A 21,963-nucleotide genomic window follows, 5' to 3' on the forward strand; every position below is an offset into this window, starting at 1 on the left:
AACACTGACAGCTGGGCTGACAGATTTATATCGTTTTGACCTGTGAATGTTATTTGTGCAGGATTATCTTCCCAGTTGACCAGCGTTTGGCAAGTGAAGCAGAAATTCTGACAATTCCTACTGTTGCTTTTGTTGAAACTGGACCACAGACCTTTGTGCAGCACGGCGTTGGCAGGCTTGTTCCCGGCCAGGGACTCTTTGGACAGGTGCTGGTGGGACTCTGCCAGACATTCCACCTCAGCAAAGCGAGCGTTGAGAGCGATGGCCGGGTGACTGGGGTCCTGGGTCATGTTCAGGTAAGCTGCCCGCCTCAGCTGCTCCTCAATCACCAGCGCCTGCTCCAACAGCTGCAGAGAGAGCGGGAGGGAGACAGTGTTTTAATTTGCATTCACATATCGAACAAATCCTTTTAATCCTTGAATTATTTCAGCCTTCAGTGGTTTTCTTTAATTATGAGGACTCAGCGTTGCCTTAAAGCGGCGAGCTAGGAACTTGTTCTTCATCTCCAGGTAGTTGCCCTTATGCATCTCAGTTTTGAAGGGCTCATTCAGAATAGCATAGCGTGGGTCATTCTGAATGTCCTGCCAGCGAGCGTAGCCGTGTCTGAGGCAGATTCACGGTGAAGGAAAACAGAACAATAAGACTTGTGGAAAGTATTCTCACAGTTTGTTAATATATTGTAACTGCAGCTCCCCCAGGTCATAAGTAATGACATTACTTTGCCAGATGTTGAGCTTCTCGCTCCTACATCTGGGGAAAGGATACGTTACGATGCCGGCTAAAAGCCAGTAGTCATGGCGGCGGTGCCAGATGTCGTGCATCTTTCCAGAAGACAGCGCCGCTCGCTCCTCAGTTTGCCAGAGGGTGTGCAGCTCTGATGGCCAAAAGTACGAAGACAAAGAGTTTTTGCAACACTTAAAAAAGTAACAATCAAGATGTTTCCAGCACATAAAGAGAAAGGCATCTCACAACATAAAGAAGATTCATGAGAAAACAAAGCTGCTTCTTTGTGCCACCTGAAATAAACCCCCCCCGTAGTGAGACACTGGAGCGCACAGATGTATTCAAGGGGAGGTAAATACTGAAGCACAACATGCAGACGTGAGTTACACATCGTCCTCTTTCTATTTGAAAGGACAGTGGACACGCGGAGACAACAAGCTTAAGAAAAGACTTATTAATTAAAACTGAGCTACATAGAAAACAATATTATTATTATTATTATTATTATTATTATATATTACTATTTAATAACAGATGTTACCTTTTTAGAACATTGACAAATGAATCCTGTTGACAATACAACACGGTGGTTCGATCCCTAACCCCAAATTGCTCCCGACGACCAAGTGTGTGTGTGTGTGTGTGTGTGTGTGTGTGTGTGTGTGTGTGTGTGTGTGTGTGTGTGTGTGTGTGTGTGTGAATGGGCATCACTACTGACGGGCTGATGTGCACCTTGTATGGAGCCTCTGTGTGTGTGTGTGTGTGTGTGTGTGTGTGTGTGTGTGTGTGTGTGTGTGTGTGTGTGTGAATGGGCATCACTACTGACGGGCTGATGTGCACCTTGTATGGCAGCCTCTGACTGTATGAATGTGTGTGAATGGGTGAACGCTGACATGTGTTGTAAAGCACTTTGAGTGATCGCAAAGATTGGAAAAATCTAAACTTACAACACAATAGATTCAACTTGTGTTCTTACCGAGCGTCCCTGCTCTCCTACGAGGGAGTTATGTTCATAGGTTTGACTTACTTTAGACAATAATACAGTGTGTGTAGTGTCAACAGCCCGGTCTCTCGTACACAGCTGCACTTCTGTGATCGATGATCAAAACAAAGTAAGACTTATTCTTACCTGTAAAACCTCCATCAGCGATATTAAACATGAACTTGGTTTTGTATCCATTTCTGTCCACGTTCCTGGCCTCATCCATCTCCTCCAAAGTGTCTTTGTCTCCATTTAATCGACCCTCTAATGCATCTTCACTCTTCATATCCTCTGCAGCAGCTGCATAATTGACAGAACGATCTCTTAAAAGAAATATCTGTATAATGGACGACCACTTATTCAACCTTTCAGGGATTCATAGCGAGTGTACCTGGCTTATTTTCCTTGTCCTCAGTTTTCGCCAGAGGAGAATCAGTATCTCCTTTTTCTGAAGACTTCTCTGTTTCTTTGCAGGGCTCCACTGTGTGGATAACAAAACAAAAAGATTAAATGAAGTACAACCTTGCAGGAAAAATTCAAATGTGCAGCACAGAATGACACATCACTCACTTTTAGGGGAGGTTTGACTGGATGATAGCTCTGACGGTTTCACAGCAGACTCCTTTGAGTTGCTCGATGTCTCTGTCTTAGCAGAGGGCGACTCGGTTCTGTCCCTCTCGTCTCCTGTTTTGTCCTCTGAGCCGGCCTTGCTCTCGTCTCTGTCAGCTGCCTTCTCAGGTACAGATGCTGGCTCTGCACTGGAAGACTGTCGAGGAACAAGCAGACAGAGCACCTGGGGGAGAAAGAGGAAAGTTAATAGAGGGCAAAGCAACAAGTTCAAAAGTTTGACTTGAAGCGTCTTCTGAAGATGATGAAGTGCGTGATGAACCAAGAGAAGATGGGTGAGAGGAGAAAGAGGAACTGAATGACGAAGGACTCACTTCCTGTTCTGACAGCTTCCTGCTATCTTGCTCTGCGGTGTCTTTGTCTTCGGCGGCAGCCAAGAGAGCCTCAGTCTTCTCTGCAGTCCAGAAAACAACAACAACAACAACAACTCAAACTTTTCTTTCATAGCAAAAACGTTTCCTAAACTTCACCTTACAATCAGATAGAAACAAAAAGGAAACATGCAGAGACTTTGTTCTGACCCGGTGGGATGGGGGTGCCAGGCTGTGTCGCCACGGGGCTGGCTGGCACAGGGGTGTTGGGATCTGAAGATAAACTCTCAGTCAGTTTCTTCAGCTCCATGCCGATAGGAATCAGATCCGGAGAACTCAGCTTCCCGTTTACATGCTCAAACTCCTGCACCTGAAAAGAAGAGATTAGTTCAACTAATAATGCAAATCCTACTCTGACATGTGATGGCTTACTTTCCTTAAATAAGGGATTGTAAAGTTCTTGTGGCATACTGAATTTAGCCGAGTTCTAATGTAAATATTGAACCAGATTATCTACCAGCTCATTTCCATCTACATCTAACTTTTTGGAAATTAAGCTACTGCTTGTGATGCTACACTTACTTCCTGTTTACATAGCTGACTGCTTTTGATTGGACGGTGCTACATATGTCTCCGAAAAACCAATTGACACAAGTCTTCACCAGGTATGTGTACATGTTTAATGTTGCAACCAGATTCAGTAAATCACTTGTTTGAAACGAGCTAAATTACTTCACATAAACCTAAAAAGCTCAAAATCCAGAAAGCTTTTGGAAGTCTTTTCTTTCCCCAGGTGTGTAAGCTACATGGCAAACAAAGCAAAAAAGCAAATGTTTTCCTCTTGCCTGAACAGTTTGACCCGCTGTGTGTAATCTCAGTGCTCCAGCAGAAGACTTGGTATTGTTGTCTTTTGTACCTTTTTCCTGACGAGGGACATGACGCCGATCCTGGTGAGAACATGTTGACGAGACAGTCCCTCGCGTGGGACTCCGTCAGCAAAGGTCTCTGCTCCGTCTGCTCCCGGCTCACATAGATGTCTCATGAACAGAGACACATAGGCCCTGATGAAAAGAAAACAAGATGTGTCGCCTGCACTAACACCGTGTCTCAAACGGCACTCGTTCTATTAGAAGCACATTTTTTGGATCTTTTTGGTTTTGTATGTTTGATGTTTGATATCTGAAAGTGTCACAGACGCAGTAATTGTACTATAGTATTAGTAAGTAATTGCAGTAGTGGTGACATGTGAAGTAATATGGAAAAATAACAGTAGTAGTCGTAGTACTAGTAATACTAGCAAGATGCAAATGCAACATAGTAATCATAGGAGCGAAAGCCGTACTAGAATAGTGATAGATGCTTTACTTTAAAAGTAGGAAAACACAACGCAGGCTACTTGCTGTCTGAATATCTATTTATATAATGTTTTGCTCCGGTGCTTTCTAAAGTGAAGTAACCCTGAAAGTGTAAAGATCTACGTTTGCAAACTGGATACGAGCGGTCTGGAGCTTTGCCCTGAGCAAACCAATTACATGTGAGGAGAGAATGAAATAGCCCAGAGCTACTTCCTCACCTGACGGCGAGCCGCCCTTGACTTAAAAGAAATTGCACTGTGTGAAAAGAGAACTTTAGTTTGAACACTTGGTGCATCACAGTTTACATGTATTCGGGCCTCACCTGAACTCACGCTCACTCTTCCCTCGCAGGTCTCGAACCAGCCAATGGGAGTTGAAAGCGTCCTGAGGAGGCATGCCCCAGCGCATGATGGCGTTCAGGAAGGCTTTCCTCTGGCGGGCGTTGAACCCCAGGACCTTGTGAGGAGAAGAAACGGCTTTAGACAGAAAACAGAAATACATTACAGTACAAGTGATAATGTATTAATCCTAATTCTGTCCTTGTTTGCCTCATTCAGAGATGTGGGCAAGGGACGCAGGATCAGCTGCAGGGATGCTTGCTGACATGCTGGGCTTGTTTGTTACGGTGCCCAGTAATAATAATAATAATAATAATAATAATAATAATAATAAGCTTTATTTGTATAGCACCTTTCATACAAGAATTGCAGCCCAAAGTGCTTCACAGCTAAAACATAACAATTAGTACAAGATTAGACAGAATAAGAGGATTTACAGTACAATAATCACAGTGTTGATGTAAATGAGTCTGAAGTACCATTATAAAAATAGCAGAATTAAAATACTATGAAATAGCAGATAAAATAGCAGGTAATTAAAATAGTATAAAATAGCATTGGCACACCATTCTTGTAAATGTTTTAAACTATCAGGGCCATATTTTGAAAGTATGAGATCAACAATGGGCCCCTGTGGCCCTTCAACTGGTTTACTCCCTTTGCAACCCAGTCCTGGTAGTCTTTGGCAAACTCTTTATTGACCCTTGTAACGTATAAAACACAGACATCTCCGTGATTCCAGATTCTTTTGGTTAAAGCCCGCTTCATAAACAAACCCCTGTTTGTTGAGTTTTATGAAACCTATCGGTTGAAGCCAGTTTTTCTCCAATATATTCTTTAATCTTTCACTTTTCCACTAATTGTGTAAAGAACATGTAAACACATTTATCAGAGAAACTTTCTCTTGTTCCCGTGGTAACACAGTCTATCTGATCTCAAGTTTTTAAAAAATATATATATTATATAAATATATGTATCCTAGTTACCTTTACACATTCAATGTTAAACCAGTAATAATTCACCATTAAGGCTCAAGTAAAGAGATATAAAATATCACCATTAAAAGGATAAAGTAAAGAGATATAAAATATCACCATTAAAAGGCTAAAGTAAAGAGATATAAAATATCACTATTAAAAGGCTAAAGTAAAGAGATATAAAATATCACCATTAAAAGGATAAAGTAAAGAGATATAAAATATCACCATTAAAAGGATAAAGTAAAGAGATATAAAATATCACCATTAAAAGGATAAAGTAAAGAGATATAAAATATCACCATTAAAAGGATAAAGTAAAGAGATATAAAATATCACCATTAAAAGGCTAAAGTAAAGAGATATAAAATATCACCATTAAAAGGCTAAAGTAAAGAGATATAAAATATCACCATTAAAAGGCTAAAGTAAAGAGATATAAAATATCACCATTAAAAGGCTAAAGTAAAAAGATATAAAATATCACCATTAAAAGGCTAAAGTAAAGAGATATAAAATATCACCATTAAAAGGCTAAAGTAAAGAGATATGTTTTCAGTTTACTTTTGAAGATATTGAGCGAGCTTGCCTCCCTAATGTCTGCAGGTAAAGTGTTCCATAGCTTTGGTGCATAATTGCTAAAGGCTGCATCCCCGATTTTCTTTTGGATGTTTCTGGGAACATTTAATAAACCAGTAGTGGATGATCGTAATGTTCTTGGGGGCACATAGTTGATTAGAGAGTTGGCAGTGTAACTTGGTGCGGTTCCGCTTAGGGCTTTGTATACAAGAAGGAGGACCTTAAAGTCAATTCTAAAAGTTACTGGAAGCCAGTGTAGAGCGGCTAACTGACTGATGTGGTCTCTCCTCTTGGTTCTAGTCAGCAGCCTCGCTGCAGCGTTTTGGATGAGCTGAAGTCTCTCCGTTGTTTTTTGGGAGGCCGGTAAAGAGTGCATTACAGTAATCGAGTCGGCTTGAGATAAAAGCATGGATTAGTTTTTCAGCATCCTTTTGACTTATAAATGGTCAGATTTTAGCTATATTTCTAAGGTGGAAGAAGGATGCTTTTGTCACCTTGTTTATGTGGGATTAGATTAGAGCTTAGATCTGAGTCTATGATAACACCAAGACTTGTGACTTCAGGTTTAATCAAAGGAGTAAGTTTCCCCATGTTATTCAGCATCATCTCTCTTTTTGTTACAGGACCTACTAGTAGGATTTCAGTTTTGTTCTCATTTAATTTTAAGAAATTATTGCTCATCCATTTATTTATTTATTTATTACTGACAGACAGGTGGTGATGGAGTTAACAGCTGTAGCATAATTTGGTTCAGCAGAGATGTACAGTTGTGTGTCATCCACGTAGCTATGGAAGCACAGTAGCGTCGCCTTATCCCTCAAATTCCCCCTATTTGGTCACAATTTACAGAATGAAGAATTATCCTCTTGCCTAACATATCATGCTGCCAGAAACGTTCCTCCTAACACGGTTTATACCTCCACTTTAAGATGCAGAGGATCAGTGTAGCGACGTGTTACATGTCGCGGGGGCAGCAGCTCCAGTAAGAAACCCTAAACTTCCCTTCTCCGGGCCACATCCTCCAGCTCCGACTGGGGGATCCCGAGGCGTTCCCAGGCCAGTGAGAAGATATAATCTCTCCACCGAGTCCTGGGTCTTCCCCGGGGTCTCCTCCCAGTATAATTATAAAGCACCAATACTTTTACTTGAGTACCATTTGTGTTTACTCTGCATATGATATCCTGTGAATGGCCGACAGCCTGTAATTCATACCTCAATACTGCCTCCAACTCGTGCCAGTAAGGGTGGCAGAGGTTTGTCTTTCTCATTCTTCATCTGCCGACGAGACTGTCTGCGTCCACCTATAAAAGAAAAACCCAAATGGCTTGTTATGAGGACCTCTGCAGTGTCTTACCATGGGCACAGTTTGATCAAGAATAACTGTGTGAAGAAGTATCTCTACTGACTGTATTGACGCATCTAAGAGCATAACAGCTGTTTGAAAGTAATTTTTTTTGTTTTTTTTTGCCGCCTACCTTCAGGCCTCTCCTCGAAATCTTCGTCCTCGTCCTCGGACCCCACAGAGTACTCCGACTGATTGTCTGAAAGATCATCCTGCCACTTTGAGCCACACATCACAGAGAAACAGTACAATGCATTCTGTCGGTGGCCACCAGATGGTGCCACGGCCCTGCAGATTACTGCAGACCACTACAGCTCGTCATGCGCATATCGAAGCCACTTGTGAAGTAAGGTGAGGGTTGACTACTCTGCCAGACAATCACTTTAAACTTAGAGTGTACTCTAAACTGTGATGGGCTTTGAAACAGTCTCACTCGGATAGTCAGCTGCTGTTGAACTGTGGCAATCAGCACCTTGAAGCTACTCTTAACTGCAGGATACGTGTCACTGCAATAGACTGGAAACTAACTATGAAGAAGAAATGCTTCAAAACACACTAAGGAGACTATAAACCTGCATGAGAGCTTCAGGCCAGTACAACACACTCACACAGATGTAATGGAGGTCAACAGCACGTGTTGAGACTTACAACCTGAGAGGAATTTAATAAACACGGAGATTCATTTCTGTGTTGTTCCTGCCTGAACTGATACGCCCAAATGATGAGTCAAGATAATGTCACCTCGATAACTCACTAATGAAGCCGAGCGTGTGAAGTGTGTTACTGAATTAGCTGACTGGGCTGTTGGTCAAAGTTGATCATATGTTACAACAAGAGCTGTTGACCTGCACTGAAGCTGGTCTGTACTTTATTATCATACAGAAACACTTCTTATAGTGTGACTCAGGGAGCACATCAACAAACTGTCCCATTTATTACATATTTAGCTGCAGCTAATCCATGACTAAACTTCCTTCGTGAGGAAACTACTCCGATTATAGCTGCGTAACTTACATGCTGAGCTCAGAGAAATGTCTTGAGCAGAACAAAGTGTTAATCTTTAAGATGATCTGTTTTCATAACGAGCAACAGCTCCCAGTATGCCATTCAAAGCACACCATTTAGTATCGACTGAGGGAGGCGGTAATACTCCTCATAGCGGCTAAACTGCTGGGAAATCATCTGGAGAAGAGAACAGATCCATACAATAAACCCCAAACAGGACCCGACTGAGCGGTTTATTTACAACATGGTGTCTCTTCTTTCTGAGAAATATGCTGTCGGCTCACCTGCCACCTGAGCACCAGCCAAAACGCTTGTTTCCTCTGCATCCCATGTGCTCTCGTGTATTTCTGCTTATATGTCAATAATGGGAAGCCAACATGTAAAAACTAATAGTGGCAAAAATAGAACATAGCTGTAGCTGCAGCCAAAACATAACTCCGTATGATAATATAGAAGGACACAGACATGTGAGCGCTGACAGAGAAGCAGCATGCGTCCGTTGACGGAGCATACCTTGGTCCTCCTGGGTCGTATCGTTGTAGTTGACCTGCTTTCGTATGCGTTTGCCTTTGCCGAGGTTGCGGGCCAGATCCTCCTGCTGCTGCTCGTAGTGGTGACGAAGGAGTTTCTCCCAGTAGTCTGGATCCACGTTCTCCTCCTGCTTGATGATCTCCCGCTCCACCTCCTCCTGCACATGAGCACAAAGGCAAATGGAGACACGTACTCTGAGGTTTCAGAGTAAATATGGAGTGAAGACACTGTCACCTGTTTTTTAAACGATAAACTCATTTGTGAACAGTTGACGGACACTATGTTCCTCAAACTGCATGAGTACAAACTAGTTGCGTATCTGCGGCCATGTTGGTGCTGCCGGTATGACACAATTCCTTGGATTTGTGCATGAAGAATCACGTAGCCTTGCACCTAAAACGGCCAATATTTCATTGCACGATTGTGTTTCAATGTGCCGACACTAAGTAACAAGTTAAAAGTCTCAGGTTCCCGTTGGACCAATTGTGTAAAAGTACCCTGTGAGTTCTTTCAATGCATTCAGCCTCAGTGTGTCTTCAAGGCCTTGCAAACATTGTCTGCATCATTAAACATTTAGCAGCACGGGAAGCACGAGTCCCGATGTGTAAAGGTAACTACACGACACAAATAAGTGCTTCTTCGTGCAAATCTCTCAACACTTCTCTCCGCTGTCTCTTCTTTTATCGGTGTGACCCCCCCCCCCCCCACCGAGAACATCGTTACACTCTCACCTCTTCGTCCTCTTCTTTCACCACATACTGAGCCACCTTGAAGGAGCTCAGGTACTCGTTCATGTTCTGAATCTCCGTGTCTTCAGTGGCATCGCGGCTGCGGTCCAACAGCTTAGAGATGGCGTCGTCGTCATAGTGAATCACATTGCCTTCCTCGCCCTCTTTGATCTCACCTGTTGATGAGAGGCTCTTAGACATGATCTGCATTTGAAAGTGACGAAAATCAGAAACACAAGAAATAACCGAACCTCCAATTGTACCCATGGCCCGCGCTGCTTCAATTTCATCTTTGAAAAGCTCCTCCGTGCCAAACTTGAGAATGTCGTCCAGTTCTTGTTTAGACATGGAGCCGGTTTTGGAGCCGAGGCCGGGCCGCACCACCAGATGAGTCAGCATCATCTTCCTCTTCGCCACCTGAGTGATTCGTTCCTCCACTGAGCCTCGCGTCACAAAGCGATAGATCATGACCTTCCTATTTTGGCCGATACGATGGGCTCTGCTAAAAGCCTGGGAGAATGGGAAAACAGGCGGATAGGAGACGGACAGTTACAGGACGTCAACAGCATTCACACAACGATTAGTAGTAGATGAAAAGCTACAACACGAGCATCAGAAGAATCAGTACTTGGATGTCATTGTGAGGATTCCAGTCAGAGTCGTAGATGATAACAGTGTCTGCGCTCGCAAGGTTGATGCCAAGACCTCCAGCTCGCGTCGAAAGCAAGAAGCAGAACTGCTGAGCGCCCGGTGCTGTGACAAAAACCAAAGCAGAGGGTCAGTGTGTGTGTGCGTGTGTGTGTGTGTGAGTGAAAGCTGTGAAGAAGAGAACATGCGTCCACACAAACACACACTCACCATTGTAGCGGTCAATGGCCTCCTGCCTGAGGCCTCCAGTGATTCCTCCATCAATACGTTCATATTTATAACCCTCAAACTCCATCAAGTCCTCAAGCAGATCCAACATCTTCGTCATCTGTAACAACATCATATCACAAGTGTATGTAGCTGCGATCAGATGTGTGGAACGTGACATGAGATACCACCTACAGCTGACACGAGCACTGGAATAGCTTTAATACGGATGGCTGGAGCTTCATAGTGTCACGGCCACCGTACGATGAAAGCTCAATATGCATTCGACTATTACCTGAGAGAAAATGAGAACTCTGTGTCCTTCATCTTTGAGTTTCCTCAGCATCTTCTGAAGCAGCGTCAGTTTCCCCGAGGACTTCACCAGTTGGCTGCCATCATACGAGCCGTTGGGCAACACAGGAGCCTCCTGCAAGGACAACAATCAAATCCATCAACTGGAGAGATACTCCGTAAGCACCTTTTGAATTTCTAACCCGGGGATGAAAGGTAAAATCGTTGGCATACAGGGTGTTATCTTCTGTCAAACGGCATCTCTGTCTCTCTCTCTCTCTGTCTCTCTCTCTGTGTCTCTCTCTCTCTCTCTGTCTCTCTCTCTCTCTCTGTCTCTCTCTCTGTCTCTCTCTCTGTGTCTCTCTCTCTCTCTCTGTCTCTCTATGTCTCTCTCTCTCTCTATGTCTCTGTGTCTCTCTCTGTCTCTCTCTCTCTCTCTCTCTCTCTCTCTCTATGTCTCTCTCTCTGTGTCTCTCTCTCTCTCTATGTCTCTGTGTCTCTCTCTCTCTCTATGTCTCTGTGTCTCTCTCTCTCTCTATGTCTCTGTGTCTCTCTCTCTCTCTATGTCTCTGTCTCTCTCTCTCTCTATGTCTCTGTCTCTCTCTCTCTCTATGTCTCTGTGTCTCTCTCTCTCTCTCTCTCTCTATGTCTCTGTGTCTCTCTCTCTATGTCTCTCTCTATGTCTCTCTCTGTCTCTGTCTGTCTCTCTCTCTCTCTCTCTATGTCTCTCTCTCTCTCTATCTCTCTCTCTCTGTCTCTCTCTCTCTCTGTCTCTCTCTGTCTCTCTCTCTCTCTCTCTCTCTCTCTCTCTCTCTCTCTCTATGTCTCTCTCTCGTATCTGTTGGCTCTCTCTATCTCTGTCTCTGTGTCTCTCTCTCTCTCTATGTCTCTGGTCTCTCTCTTCTCTCTACTCTGTCTCTCTCTATGTCTCTTCTGTCTCTGTCTGTCTCTCTCTCTCTCTCTCTATGTCTCTCTCTAGTCTCTCTCTGTCTCTGTCTGTCTCTCTCTCTCTCTCTCTATGTCTCTATCTCTCTCCTCTCTCTCTCTATCTCTCTCTCTCTCTGTCTGTCTCTCTCTCCTCTCTCTCTCTCTCTCTCTCTCTTCTCTCTATGTCTCTCTCTCTCTCTATCTCTCTCTCTCTGTCTCTCTCTCTCTCTGTCTCTCTCTCTGTCTCTCTCTCTCTCTTCTCTCTCTCTCTCCTCTCTATGTCTCTCTCTCTGTGTCTCTCTCTCTCTCTCTATGTCTCTGTGTGTCTCTCTCTCTGTCTCTCTCTCTCTATGTCTCTCTCTCTGTCTCTCTCTGTCTCTCTCTCTCTCTCTCTCTCTCTCTCTCTCTCTCTCTTCTCTCTCTCTCTCTCTCTCTATGTCTCTCTATGTCTCTCTCTATCAACATTCAATTTCATCATTGAAATATTTAACTGTGCATAAAATGTCTGCCCTACCACAGCAGCCACAGGGAACAGGTAGGGGTGGTTGCAGCACTTCTTCAGGTCCATCATTATGTTGAGCAGGGACACTTGGTTCCCTCCGCTTTTCGAGTTCAGAGCCTCAAAATTTCGCGTCAAAATAAACTTGTAATATTTCCTGCGGGTCAGAGGTCAGAAATCAGATTGAATCAGGAGAAGAATTTGATAAAATAGCATTTAAAGCCTTTGCAGTTCATCGAGATTACAAACTAGTGTCCTCTGAAAGTTAATTAAATGCCAGCTGATGAACGAGGGGGACATATTACTGCGTACAGGTCACACCTAAACAGTAACAGCATGTTTGATGGTTTTCTAATGTACATTTAAAATGTGTATATGTGCTACTACTGCCTTATACTACTGTATATAGGAGTAAATTGTTATTTTAGCAGCAATCAGCTCCTACTACAACTACTTCATATCCCAGGGCTTACTTCTGCATGGGGCTGAGCTCCACTCGGACGATCAGCTCGGTCTTTGCAGGCATGTTCTTGAAGACATCAGCTTTCAGCCTCCTGAGCATATGAGGGCCGAGCAGGTCGTGGAGCTTCTTGATCTGGTCCTCCTTAGAGATATCAGCAAACTCCTCCAGGAAGCCTTCAAGGTTACTGCACGGGTCAAACGAAGAAGAATTAAATCATTCAATTAAACTATCGTAAAGAAGACAACCCTTGTGCTACTTAAGGTTTGTTAAATGCATTTTAATTAGTTTAATTTAAACCATACATAGCAACACAAGGCTTAACTAAGGAGGGATCTATTTGATGCACCAGCTTGCAAGATGGAGAAAGATTACAAAAGAGAGAGGAAGGACTTACTTGAAGCGCTCTGGAGTGAGGAAGTTAAGCAGGTGGAACAGCTCTTCCAAGTTGTTCTGAAGAGGAGTCCCCGTGAGCAGCAGCTTGTAGTAGATCTTATACCCGTTGAGAATTCTGAAGAACTGGACAGGACACATTGTACGAGATATGACACACATGCCTCGATTACGAATGCAATGTTTTGTCTTTTTAATTCATGGATAAGTTCATGCTCAAACATTTCCTCCTCGTATCTGTTTTCCTGCTGCTCTTCCTGTTGCTTCGTGTCCCTGATAATATCCCATGCTGTTTCTGGAACAGGCTTCTTTCAGTGCCACAAACGCTGCTTTACCTTTGATTGGTTGTTCTTCAGTCTGTGGGCCTCGTCCACCACCAGGCAGGCCCATGTGATGGAGCCCAGGATGGCTTGATCTATAGTGATCAGCTCATAGGACGTCAGCAGCACGTGGAACTTGATAGGGGTGTCTTTCTGCAGGAGGGAAAACAGAAACAAAATGTAGCACTGACTCATTTAGATGTGGGATCGAAAGGTGGAGTTTTGCTGTAATTGCTAATAATACTTTATGCTGCATGAACCAGTAAGAGTGTTCTGTAACTGTAAATGAAGCGTGAGTGTCGGGTACAGCAGGACGCTCGCCACCCAAACTAAAATAAGTGTTTAAACCTGCGTGTGGTGTGAAACAGCTGCATGCGTTTCATACCTTCATGCGGAACACCTTGCGTCCTGTTTTCACTGCGCTGTCTTCAAAGGTGAACTCGTTCTCCCTGATGATTGCCCGGCTGTCTTTGTCTCCCGTGTAAGTCAACACGTAGAAGTCTGGAGCCCACATCTCAAATTCCCTCTCCCAATTGATGATCGTGGAGAGGGGCGCGCTCACCAAGAAGGGCCCCTTAGAGTGACCCTGACGGAGACGAGGAGCAAAGACATGACTAAGCAACTCTCACATCACAGGAGGAAGATGTACTTAAAGGTTTTATCATTTACTTTCTCCCATTGTACGACCTTTTACAGCGCAGACGCGATATGTAATATGATCATAATACAAAGCCGACACTCACCTCCTTGTAGAGTGAGTACAGGAACACGATCGTCTGCACCGTCTTGCCCAGGCCCATCTCATCAGCCAGGATGGTGTCTGTGCCCTGAGCCCAAGAGAACCTCAGCCAGTTCAGGCCCTCCAGCTGGTACGGGTGCAGGGTTCCCCCCGTGGCGTTAATGTACCACGGCTGGTGCTCAAACTTGATGGTCGGCTGGTGACGTGAGAATACAGGAACAATTTAGGCAACATGTATCCTGATGTAAACTAGGAATCGTACATGCAGTGTGAGAACAAAGGAACATTTATCAAGCGTAAATCATGATAATTAGTTTTACTTTTGATTTCCTGTAGCTGGTGTAACGAGCAACCTATAACTAAGCAGTCTTGTACATCCAAAAATAAACAAGCACCTCATTAGATTTCTGTGGTCAAAGTGCAGGTGAATATCCAAACTTACATCTATGATGGGAGCATCAGGAGGAACCTCCCTCTTTGGATGGTCCTCTTTGAGTTTCTTTCCTTTCCTCACCACCAGGGGGCGCTGGTCCTCCCCTATTATTTGCTCCCTGGGAAATAATTGCAGCAACATGATGAGCCAAACATCGCAAAGGGGAAACAGCAGCATGTGATTTATTCATTTCTGAGTGCAAGCGTCTCGTTCTTCACCCTCATGTCCACACAATCAAGTAACTTGTTGTGGCCGTTAACCAACCTGTGGTCCCAGTAAGAAGCTTTGTGAATGTCATATTCTGGGACGTCAAAGTCGTCCACCTCCCAGGTGCACTGGTCGTACGCCAGGTCTCTCCAGTTGACCAGGTAATGCACATCGGCGTCGTTATCGTAACTGCAGGGAAGAATAACCAGGAGAGAAAAAGAAGAATGTAGAGAGCAACTGTATGATTCCATCCCAGATTATAAATATGATAAAAGTTGTGATCGTACTCTAAACTGAATCTGTCTGTGCATATACATGACGGGCTGAGGCTGAGGGAAACAATTCATGTTCTGTTAGGAGAGAAAATAGATCTGTGATTTCAAACAGCGTGTATAATGTGTTTAAACCCTGACGTGAGAAACTGAGCAGCCACCTGTGGTTCACTATCCGGTGGATAACCATCCACTCTGGTTTAATGCCGTAGCGGTAGAAGCGCTCATCCATCGCAGCGTACTGGGGGTCTTTGCTCTTCCTCTTCTCGTTGTTGACCTCCTCCTCTCCGGAGCCGTAGTCGAACGGCGGAGGTTCGTCCATGTCGTTCTTACGCTGGTAGTTCCGATACATGACCGTGTGATACAGCTCCAACTGCGCAACCACAGACAGAATAACACGTTACATTGTGCTCACATTCATTCAGCAGCACAGACTCAAGTGCTTTGAGTTCCAGAGTGGGTTTACTGAAGAGAAGAAGGACACAAGATAAGTGAAGAAAGGATGGGTGACTTCTCCAGGGCCAAAAATCTAAACTCCTCAATCGTTCCGGCTTCACCAAATGAAATGTCAGCCGGGTTTGAGTGCTCTGAATTGCTTCGTAATAGTGATTGCAGTTTGGATGGTTTGACACCTGAAACAATGTGCACTTATGTTTCCTAAAGACTGACGGATAAAAGGAACACGCGTTAACATTTTATATCAGACTGCGAAAGATGGTCCACACACACACACACACACACACGCTGGAGCTCCCGTGGTCAAAGAGAGCAGAAACGTTCATGTGAGTTGGACATACTTCTGGTACCTCACCTGCAGCTCGCTGACCCAGGAGCAGTGCCAGTGCGAAAGGCAAGCCCACTTTACGAAGAACTCCCTCTCGGGGCGGCCCTTGAGCGGAGGATTGGTCAGTGGATCAGCTGGCGTGCCGTCAGGCTCCGCAGGCGGTTCAGCTGGCAGCGGGGGTTCTCCCCAAGTCCAGTGCAGAATCTTTTGGACCTTACCTTTGAGGGGAGGGCACTGAGAAGACAAAGAGAGGTGCTGTGATACAAACAGATGTCCAGAGGATAGACTCACCCCCAGATTAGACATACAGTAATAATAATAATAATGATTGAACCTAAATACTTCAGACCTTTTCCATAGATGATAAACAGAAACACGTTTTGATTTGAATCAATAACTCGATATAACTTTGATCATTTCTTCTCAATTCAGCAGTGTTGGGCTGAGCTTCACTTAAGTACGGCTCCAGCTAGCTAGCGCAAAGACGTTCACACTAAATGTTGGAAGCTTTATGTATTTTATGCATCTTCTATATGTTCTAAAACCACCTCATGAGCTTGCACACGTACACATTGTGACACTTCATGTAGTAAAATGTGAGCTGACCATGCAGCGTGGACACAGCCACTCCCCGTTGGGTATCTCGGGGAGAGGCGGGTTGAGGCAGTGGATGTGGTAGGACGATGGGCAGGTGTCACAACACAGCAACTCTCCTCCATCTTTACACACTCTGCAAAACTCCAAGTGGTCATCATCTTCCTCGCCTACTGGCTCCTCCTCTTCCTCCTCCTCATCTTTGGCCTCCCACTGGATACCCTCTTTCTCCTGAGGGACAGTGAAGGTTATAGAAGGGGGTTAAATACTGCTCTTCACCCTCCTTGTTTGTGTGTATAATGAAGCCGACTCATTACTGCTACACATTAAGATATATTTATATTTATACCAACAGGCTGCAGGATCAAAGCTTTGTTGTGCTGACGTAGTTATCATCTCTGCACATTACAAACACAATTAGAGAATATTTTTCAGACTTTTCTCTCTCATCTTTGCCTCTTCTTGTAAAATACTGGATACTTTTATCTCTTTGTGCCTTTTTTATAAAAATAACCCAAATGAAAGAATATGAGAAAAGTAAAATCCGTCTTTGGCTGAATTATTAGCAACCGTTATGTGGGGGCTTCTACTCGCACATGTCCCACCGCACTTGTGCTGTTTAAACACAATATTCAGAGTTGAAACGAGTGCAGATCAGAAGAAACCGACGGTGTATGGTGGAGGAGGAAGCCTGAGAGCCAGGCGTGTCTGGAGATAACAGCGCGTGCTGTCGCTGGATGTATAAAATAAGTATCTGAAATGCTTAAGTTATAGCTGTGAAAGAGACACACAAGCCCCCCCCCCCCCCCCTCCTAAAGGCGAGACTCACTGATTTTATAGTTGAGCCTCTTTGTGTTGTTGTTTGGTGTCTCTCTGTCGTCGTTTCTTTGTGGTCATTTTGAGTCTCTTCCTGGTTCGCTACGTGTCTCTTTCAGTGACATTGTGTAGGTGAAGGCCAGGGGGGCCCTGACACTTTGGGCCCCTGTAAGCCCGTTCAGTAATCCATTCACGTATATAGATTAGCTTGTCCCCGCCAAACAATCCTGACTGCTTGTTAGCATACATAAAAATAACTTCATGAATATTCTTCTATATAAAGCTGATGTACTCACACAGTGTGGACAGCTCCATTTGCCCTCTGGAGCCTTCTCCAGCTCAGGGTCCAGACAGACCAGATGGTACGCTCTGGGGCAGGTGTCACACAGGATGATCTCTCCACCCTGCTGGCAAACCTCACAGTAGTCCTGGTGGTCTGTCTCATAACCATCCCCATCTTCCTCTGGAGCAAGGTAAAGGAGGAAGAGAGGAAAGGCAACATTTCAGCAACAAGGGGATTTAAAAAGTCTTCATCCCTCATTTAGAAGAGCTCAGAGTCGCAGCGGAGTTTGTTCCAGATATGTGGAGAACAAAAACAAGTCCTGAGAGGTCTGGATGCTTCATAATGTGGAGAAATGTATCTGGGGCCTAAACCGTTCAGCGCTTTACAAACCAACAGTCGTATGTTGAAATTATTTAATTTGACTGCAGCAGAAGATAAGATTACTGTAGAGACTGTAGAGCTGCAGAGGAAGAGCATCATCTGCCTTCGGAAAACATTCCCAAAAACAAATAAAGCTTTAAAAAAAAAAACAGATTCTAATTTCCTCGTTACCCATAATCCAACAGTCTGGTTCTGAGGGATTTCAATGGGATTTGGAGGGAGAGAGAGAAACCGCAGCACAGAGCGTGGCGTGTGGGGACAGCAAACATACTTTTCCTTTTTTTCCGCCCACGGCGGGCCTTTTTCTTGGTGGCGGCCCCCGAGGTGTCAGAAAGCACGGAGGCACTGTGGATGCTGATGTCATCAAAGTCGGACTCCTCCAGGAACTCCTCCTCACTCTGGAAGAGCACAAAACGAAAAGAGCTCAGCGCTACATACAGAATTTAAATAAAGCAGCTTTTTCAAAGTGAGCGCAGTAAACAGTCTGGTCACTTTGATGCCGCTGAAAGTATAGAGTAGTGGAAGCTCGGAGGATGAATGAGCCGGGGAACGTTCAGGAAAAGAAAAACACGACATACCGAGGATGCTTTCTTCTTCCTCACACTTTGGCCCGACTTTGATTTGGTCTTTTTCGGCTTGGATTTCTTCTTCAGCTCCTTCACAGACTTGCTTCTCTTCCTCACTCCTGGTCCTGAGACACACACGCACAACACACACACACACACACACACAACACACACACACACACACACACACACACACACACACACACACACACACACACACACACACACACACACACACACACTGTTAACCCAGCGGTCCCCTCACTGTGATTTCTAAAGATATGTGTTCAGTCACGGTTCACTCGGCCTTACCCTTTCCCTCTTTGGTTTTGGCTTTTCTGATTGGCCCCGGCTGAGTGCTCGGCGGGCTGCTGCTGACACACGTCGGCTGTGCCACTGTAACCATCTCCACGGCGGCGGCCACGGCGGCAGCCACAGCGGTGGCAGATGCGCCTTTGAACGGGTTGTTGGCGCTGAACTCTCGCCACTTGGCCCCTAACACTGTCATCATCTTTGACATGGGAATCTTGGGGTTCTTCTTGGCAATGAGAGGCCTGAGTATAACCGAGGGGAGAGGAGACAACAATGGCAGCTTTATTATGTCACACTTCATTCCTGTTCATTCCTACTTCCCTCAGCGCTGGAGGGAACTGGGTCTTGATTTGCTGACATCCCACTGGCCCTTAAGTTTCGCTGTGTGTATTTCATGTTTGCGATTTGTCAGGCCACAGCTTGAGGTTTGACACGTTGGCCTGTGAAAGATAGTGGGTCAGAGCACCGAGTCCCAGAGCCTCCTGGCTGTCACAGGCATCCAGTAAGCAGCTGACTACTCACAGGGGGCACTGCAGGAGCTCATGCTCCACTTTGTTCGGAGCAGAGGCTTAGCGGAGCCAGACAGCCCCAGGTGAGACAGACTCTTTATACCAACAGCCGGGCTTTCTAGCACAAACAAAAAGAGCAGTGTTTGCTCGCCACACCACACTCACACACACTCACACACACACACACTGTGTGGAGTTTTTGTTGGAAGTGTCAGTGAGGGTTTCTGACAATCCTCAACAGAAGCAGTTAACATAGGAAGATAAACCAGAAACAAAATGAGGTGCTTGCCTGAGGAACTGGCTGAAAGCCTTGTAGTTAGTGATGGTTTTATAGTCTTCCTCGGTGAAGCCGTACTGAACGTCTTCCAGACCCCACTCTTGCATCAACTGGCCGGATGATTTGGGTTCCTGGGGAAGAAACAGACACAATGCATATGTTACATAATGTTTAGTAAATGTGAATCACCCATACCCCTTTCAGGACATAGACTTCCTCTAGACTGGACGGCAAGACTACACCATATTATAAGTCTTTTACTCTGAAGGCAGAACTTTCTATGTGCACAACCCCACTCATACATGCAGCCCTGCAACCACGACTGACCTACAGACGGCAGGTTCATTATTTGTTGTTTCTGTCTTGGTTTCAATAAAATATCATTTGAATGACTTTAAATCTTGTGGGGTCTCCCTCTGTGTCCAGCTCACTGAGCCTGGGCTGTGACTACATTCCTCCCAATGTGGAAACTTGAAGCCTCCGGGGCACAAACATCTTGTGTCGAGGAGATACACTTTTGAAATGAAGGAGAAGGAGTAGAAGTTCTTTAAATAGTATCAGACAAAAGTTTTTATTCCAAGCAGAGTATTGTATCTTGAAGGGATCTCTTAGGTTTCAGTTGGATGTTCTGCCACCTTGTACCCCCATGACAGGTGTTCTTTTAGAAAATGACCACGAGGACAGAAAAGATAATCGTGCTCATATTTATGTAACTTTTCAGTAAAAAGTGAATTAAATACAAATTAATTTGATTTGATCATCAATAAATCCATCTTTGTTTTTAAATCTAAACGTAAGGCTCATCTTTTTATATTATTTCTTTGCTTTCTGTAACATTTCCCTGGGGTATTTTAAAAAAAGTTCTTAAAATCCAAAGTATTATTATTAATATTAAATAATAATATTAATTATTATTATTTTAATATTAATTATTAATAATATTAATTATTAATATTAAAATAATAATATTAAGTAATATTAAAATAATAATATTAAGTAATATTAAAATAATAATATTAATTATTATTAATATTAAAAAAATATTAATTATTATTAATATTAATATTAAAATAATATTAATTATTAGTATTTTAATATTATAATAATAATAATATAAAATATTATTATTTTAATTTATTTTTCATTATCATATCAGCAAAAATTAAAAGTGGCTCAAAAAAACAAAAGACATTAAAATAAAAAACAGAATCCAGGAGAATACGAGGTGTGATATGTTTCCGCCTCCTGGAATCAGACTCACTTTCATGTTCCCATCATCATCATCCTCATCCTCATCTTCCTCATCTCTCTTCGTCTTCCTGGGCTTCTTCTCTTTCTTTTCCTTCGGTTTCTTCTTCTTCTTTTTGGTCGGCCCGTACGCGCTGCTCTCGCTCTCGGAGCCTATTTCTGGACGTTCCCGTTCCTCCTCCACCTCGGAGGTCTCCTCCGGGTCGCAGTCAACTCTTGGCTGGATTCCTGCCTGAGGCATTTTGAAATGGACACATGAACATTATTTATAAATAATAGCAGGACGTGAGCAGATGTCAGTGATCTCTCTCATTCTGCATGTGTGCAACTTACATCTTCAAAGAGCTGCCACTATATCTGTGCTGAAGCCATCTTTACATGTCTTTGAAATAGTGAAGGGCTCCTGTCAAACAGGGATTTTCATAAAAGTAAACACCAAGAATCCGACTTTGAATCTTGCTTTAGCTCTCTACCGCAAGACGTGACGGAGTGAAGCTCGCATCAAAGCCAGATCCCTCTACAAGGTCTGTATTTCACCGTCTCCTCTGAAGAGGTATCCTCGGAGACAGAATTTGTAGTGATAAAAATAAGGATAATTAAATACGAAAGTCAACGATAGGACGAATAAGCGTGGCGTTATTTTTGCCAGGGTTGGGGATTAGAGCTCCCACAGAGGCCACCCACACTAAAAACATATGCTGTCAGACTACTATAAAGCACTTTGGATAAAAGCGTCTTCTTGATGGCATTTGCATAAATTAAATTCACTCCAAAGTGTCACTGCTTCACTAATATTATAATTCTTCTGCCTGTGATGAAATGTATAAATTATTACATCGCGCATCAACGGTTAGCGGCGAGTTGACGAGGAGTCAGAAGCACGTTCACCTTTTACACGCCAACAGACAGAACACCTCCGGCGCTGCAGCCAATCACCGCTCAGAGCGGATTTGTTCCTGCCTGTTTAATATGAGACATCTGGAAGGATATATGGATTTAACAGTTAACAGGTGTTGTTTGTGTGATCAAGAGTGTTGCATATGAACAAATTTGCTAGTGCGTGCTCATGAGAGGGGGAGGGAGAAGTATGTGGTGCTTCTCTCAGTATGCACCTGATTATGTGTGTGCTTGTTTGTGCATACAGTGTGTACATGTTCTCCTTCTACATTTGCTCTAAAGAATCATTTATGTGTTTGAATGCACTTGTGTCAGTTGCTCGGTCACTTGTGTGTGATTGTTTCTCCTTTAGCATGAAGACGTGTGTGTGTGTGTGTGTGTGTGTGTGTGTGTGTGCAGTGT

At 43.9% G+C, this 21,963-nt stretch overlaps 1 protein-coding gene across 3 annotated transcripts in view; it reads right to left on the bottom strand.

Annotated features, from left to right (window-relative positions):
* Positions 1–21,963, bottom strand: part of chd5 (chromodomain helicase DNA binding protein 5) — a 37,920-nt gene that overhangs the window by 6,059 nt on the left and 9,898 nt on the right. For 2 of the 3 annotated variants that reach the window (XM_029431403.1, XM_029431405.1), the window contains exons 3-36: positions 20,678–20,896; positions 19,429–19,547; positions 18,631–18,872; positions 18,331–18,443; positions 18,024–18,150; positions 17,385–17,551; positions 16,285–16,503; positions 15,706–15,912; positions 15,056–15,267; positions 14,680–14,811; positions 14,425–14,533; positions 13,987–14,178; positions 13,629–13,829; positions 13,259–13,396; positions 12,928–13,049; positions 12,544–12,717; positions 12,086–12,227; positions 10,649–10,780; positions 10,357–10,474; positions 10,127–10,251; positions 9,502–10,008; positions 8,753–8,927; positions 7,368–7,433; positions 7,105–7,193; positions 4,321–4,454; positions 3,560–3,704; positions 2,854–3,013; positions 2,647–2,726; positions 2,276–2,498; positions 2,097–2,186; positions 1,853–2,005; positions 766–874; positions 471–603; positions 152–347 (exon numbers count right to left, since the gene is read on the bottom strand). In XM_029431403.1, coding sequence (XP_029287263.1) covers positions 152–347; positions 471–603; positions 766–874; positions 1,853–2,005; positions 2,097–2,186; positions 2,276–2,498; positions 2,647–2,726; positions 2,854–3,013; positions 3,560–3,704; positions 4,321–4,454; positions 7,105–7,193; positions 7,368–7,433; positions 8,753–8,927; positions 9,502–10,008; positions 10,127–10,251; positions 10,357–10,474; positions 10,649–10,780; positions 12,086–12,227; positions 12,544–12,717; positions 12,928–13,049; positions 13,259–13,396; positions 13,629–13,829; positions 13,987–14,178; positions 14,425–14,533; positions 14,680–14,811; positions 15,056–15,267; positions 15,706–15,912; positions 16,285–16,503; positions 17,385–17,551; positions 18,024–18,150; positions 18,331–18,443; positions 18,631–18,872; positions 19,429–19,547; positions 20,678–20,896 — 5,470 coding nt within the window. The remainder of the gene's footprint in view (positions 1–151; positions 348–470; positions 604–765; positions 875–1,852; positions 2,006–2,096; positions 2,187–2,275; positions 2,499–2,646; positions 2,727–2,853; positions 3,014–3,559; positions 3,705–4,320; positions 4,455–7,104; positions 7,194–7,367; positions 7,434–8,752; positions 8,928–9,501; positions 10,009–10,126; positions 10,252–10,356; positions 10,475–10,648; positions 10,781–12,085; positions 12,228–12,543; positions 12,718–12,927; positions 13,050–13,258; positions 13,397–13,628; positions 13,830–13,986; positions 14,179–14,424; positions 14,534–14,679; positions 14,812–15,055; positions 15,268–15,705; positions 15,913–16,284; positions 16,504–17,384; positions 17,552–18,023; positions 18,151–18,330; positions 18,444–18,630; positions 18,873–19,428; positions 19,548–20,677; positions 20,897–21,963) is intronic. The other variant, XM_029431404.1, reaches the window with a different exon arrangement.

This window comes from Cottoperca gobio, chromosome 5 (genome assembly GCF_900634415.1).
Source record: "Cottoperca gobio chromosome 5, fCotGob3.1, whole genome shotgun sequence".
Lineage (NCBI taxonomy): Eukaryota > Metazoa > Chordata > Actinopteri > Perciformes > Bovichtidae > Cottoperca > Cottoperca gobio.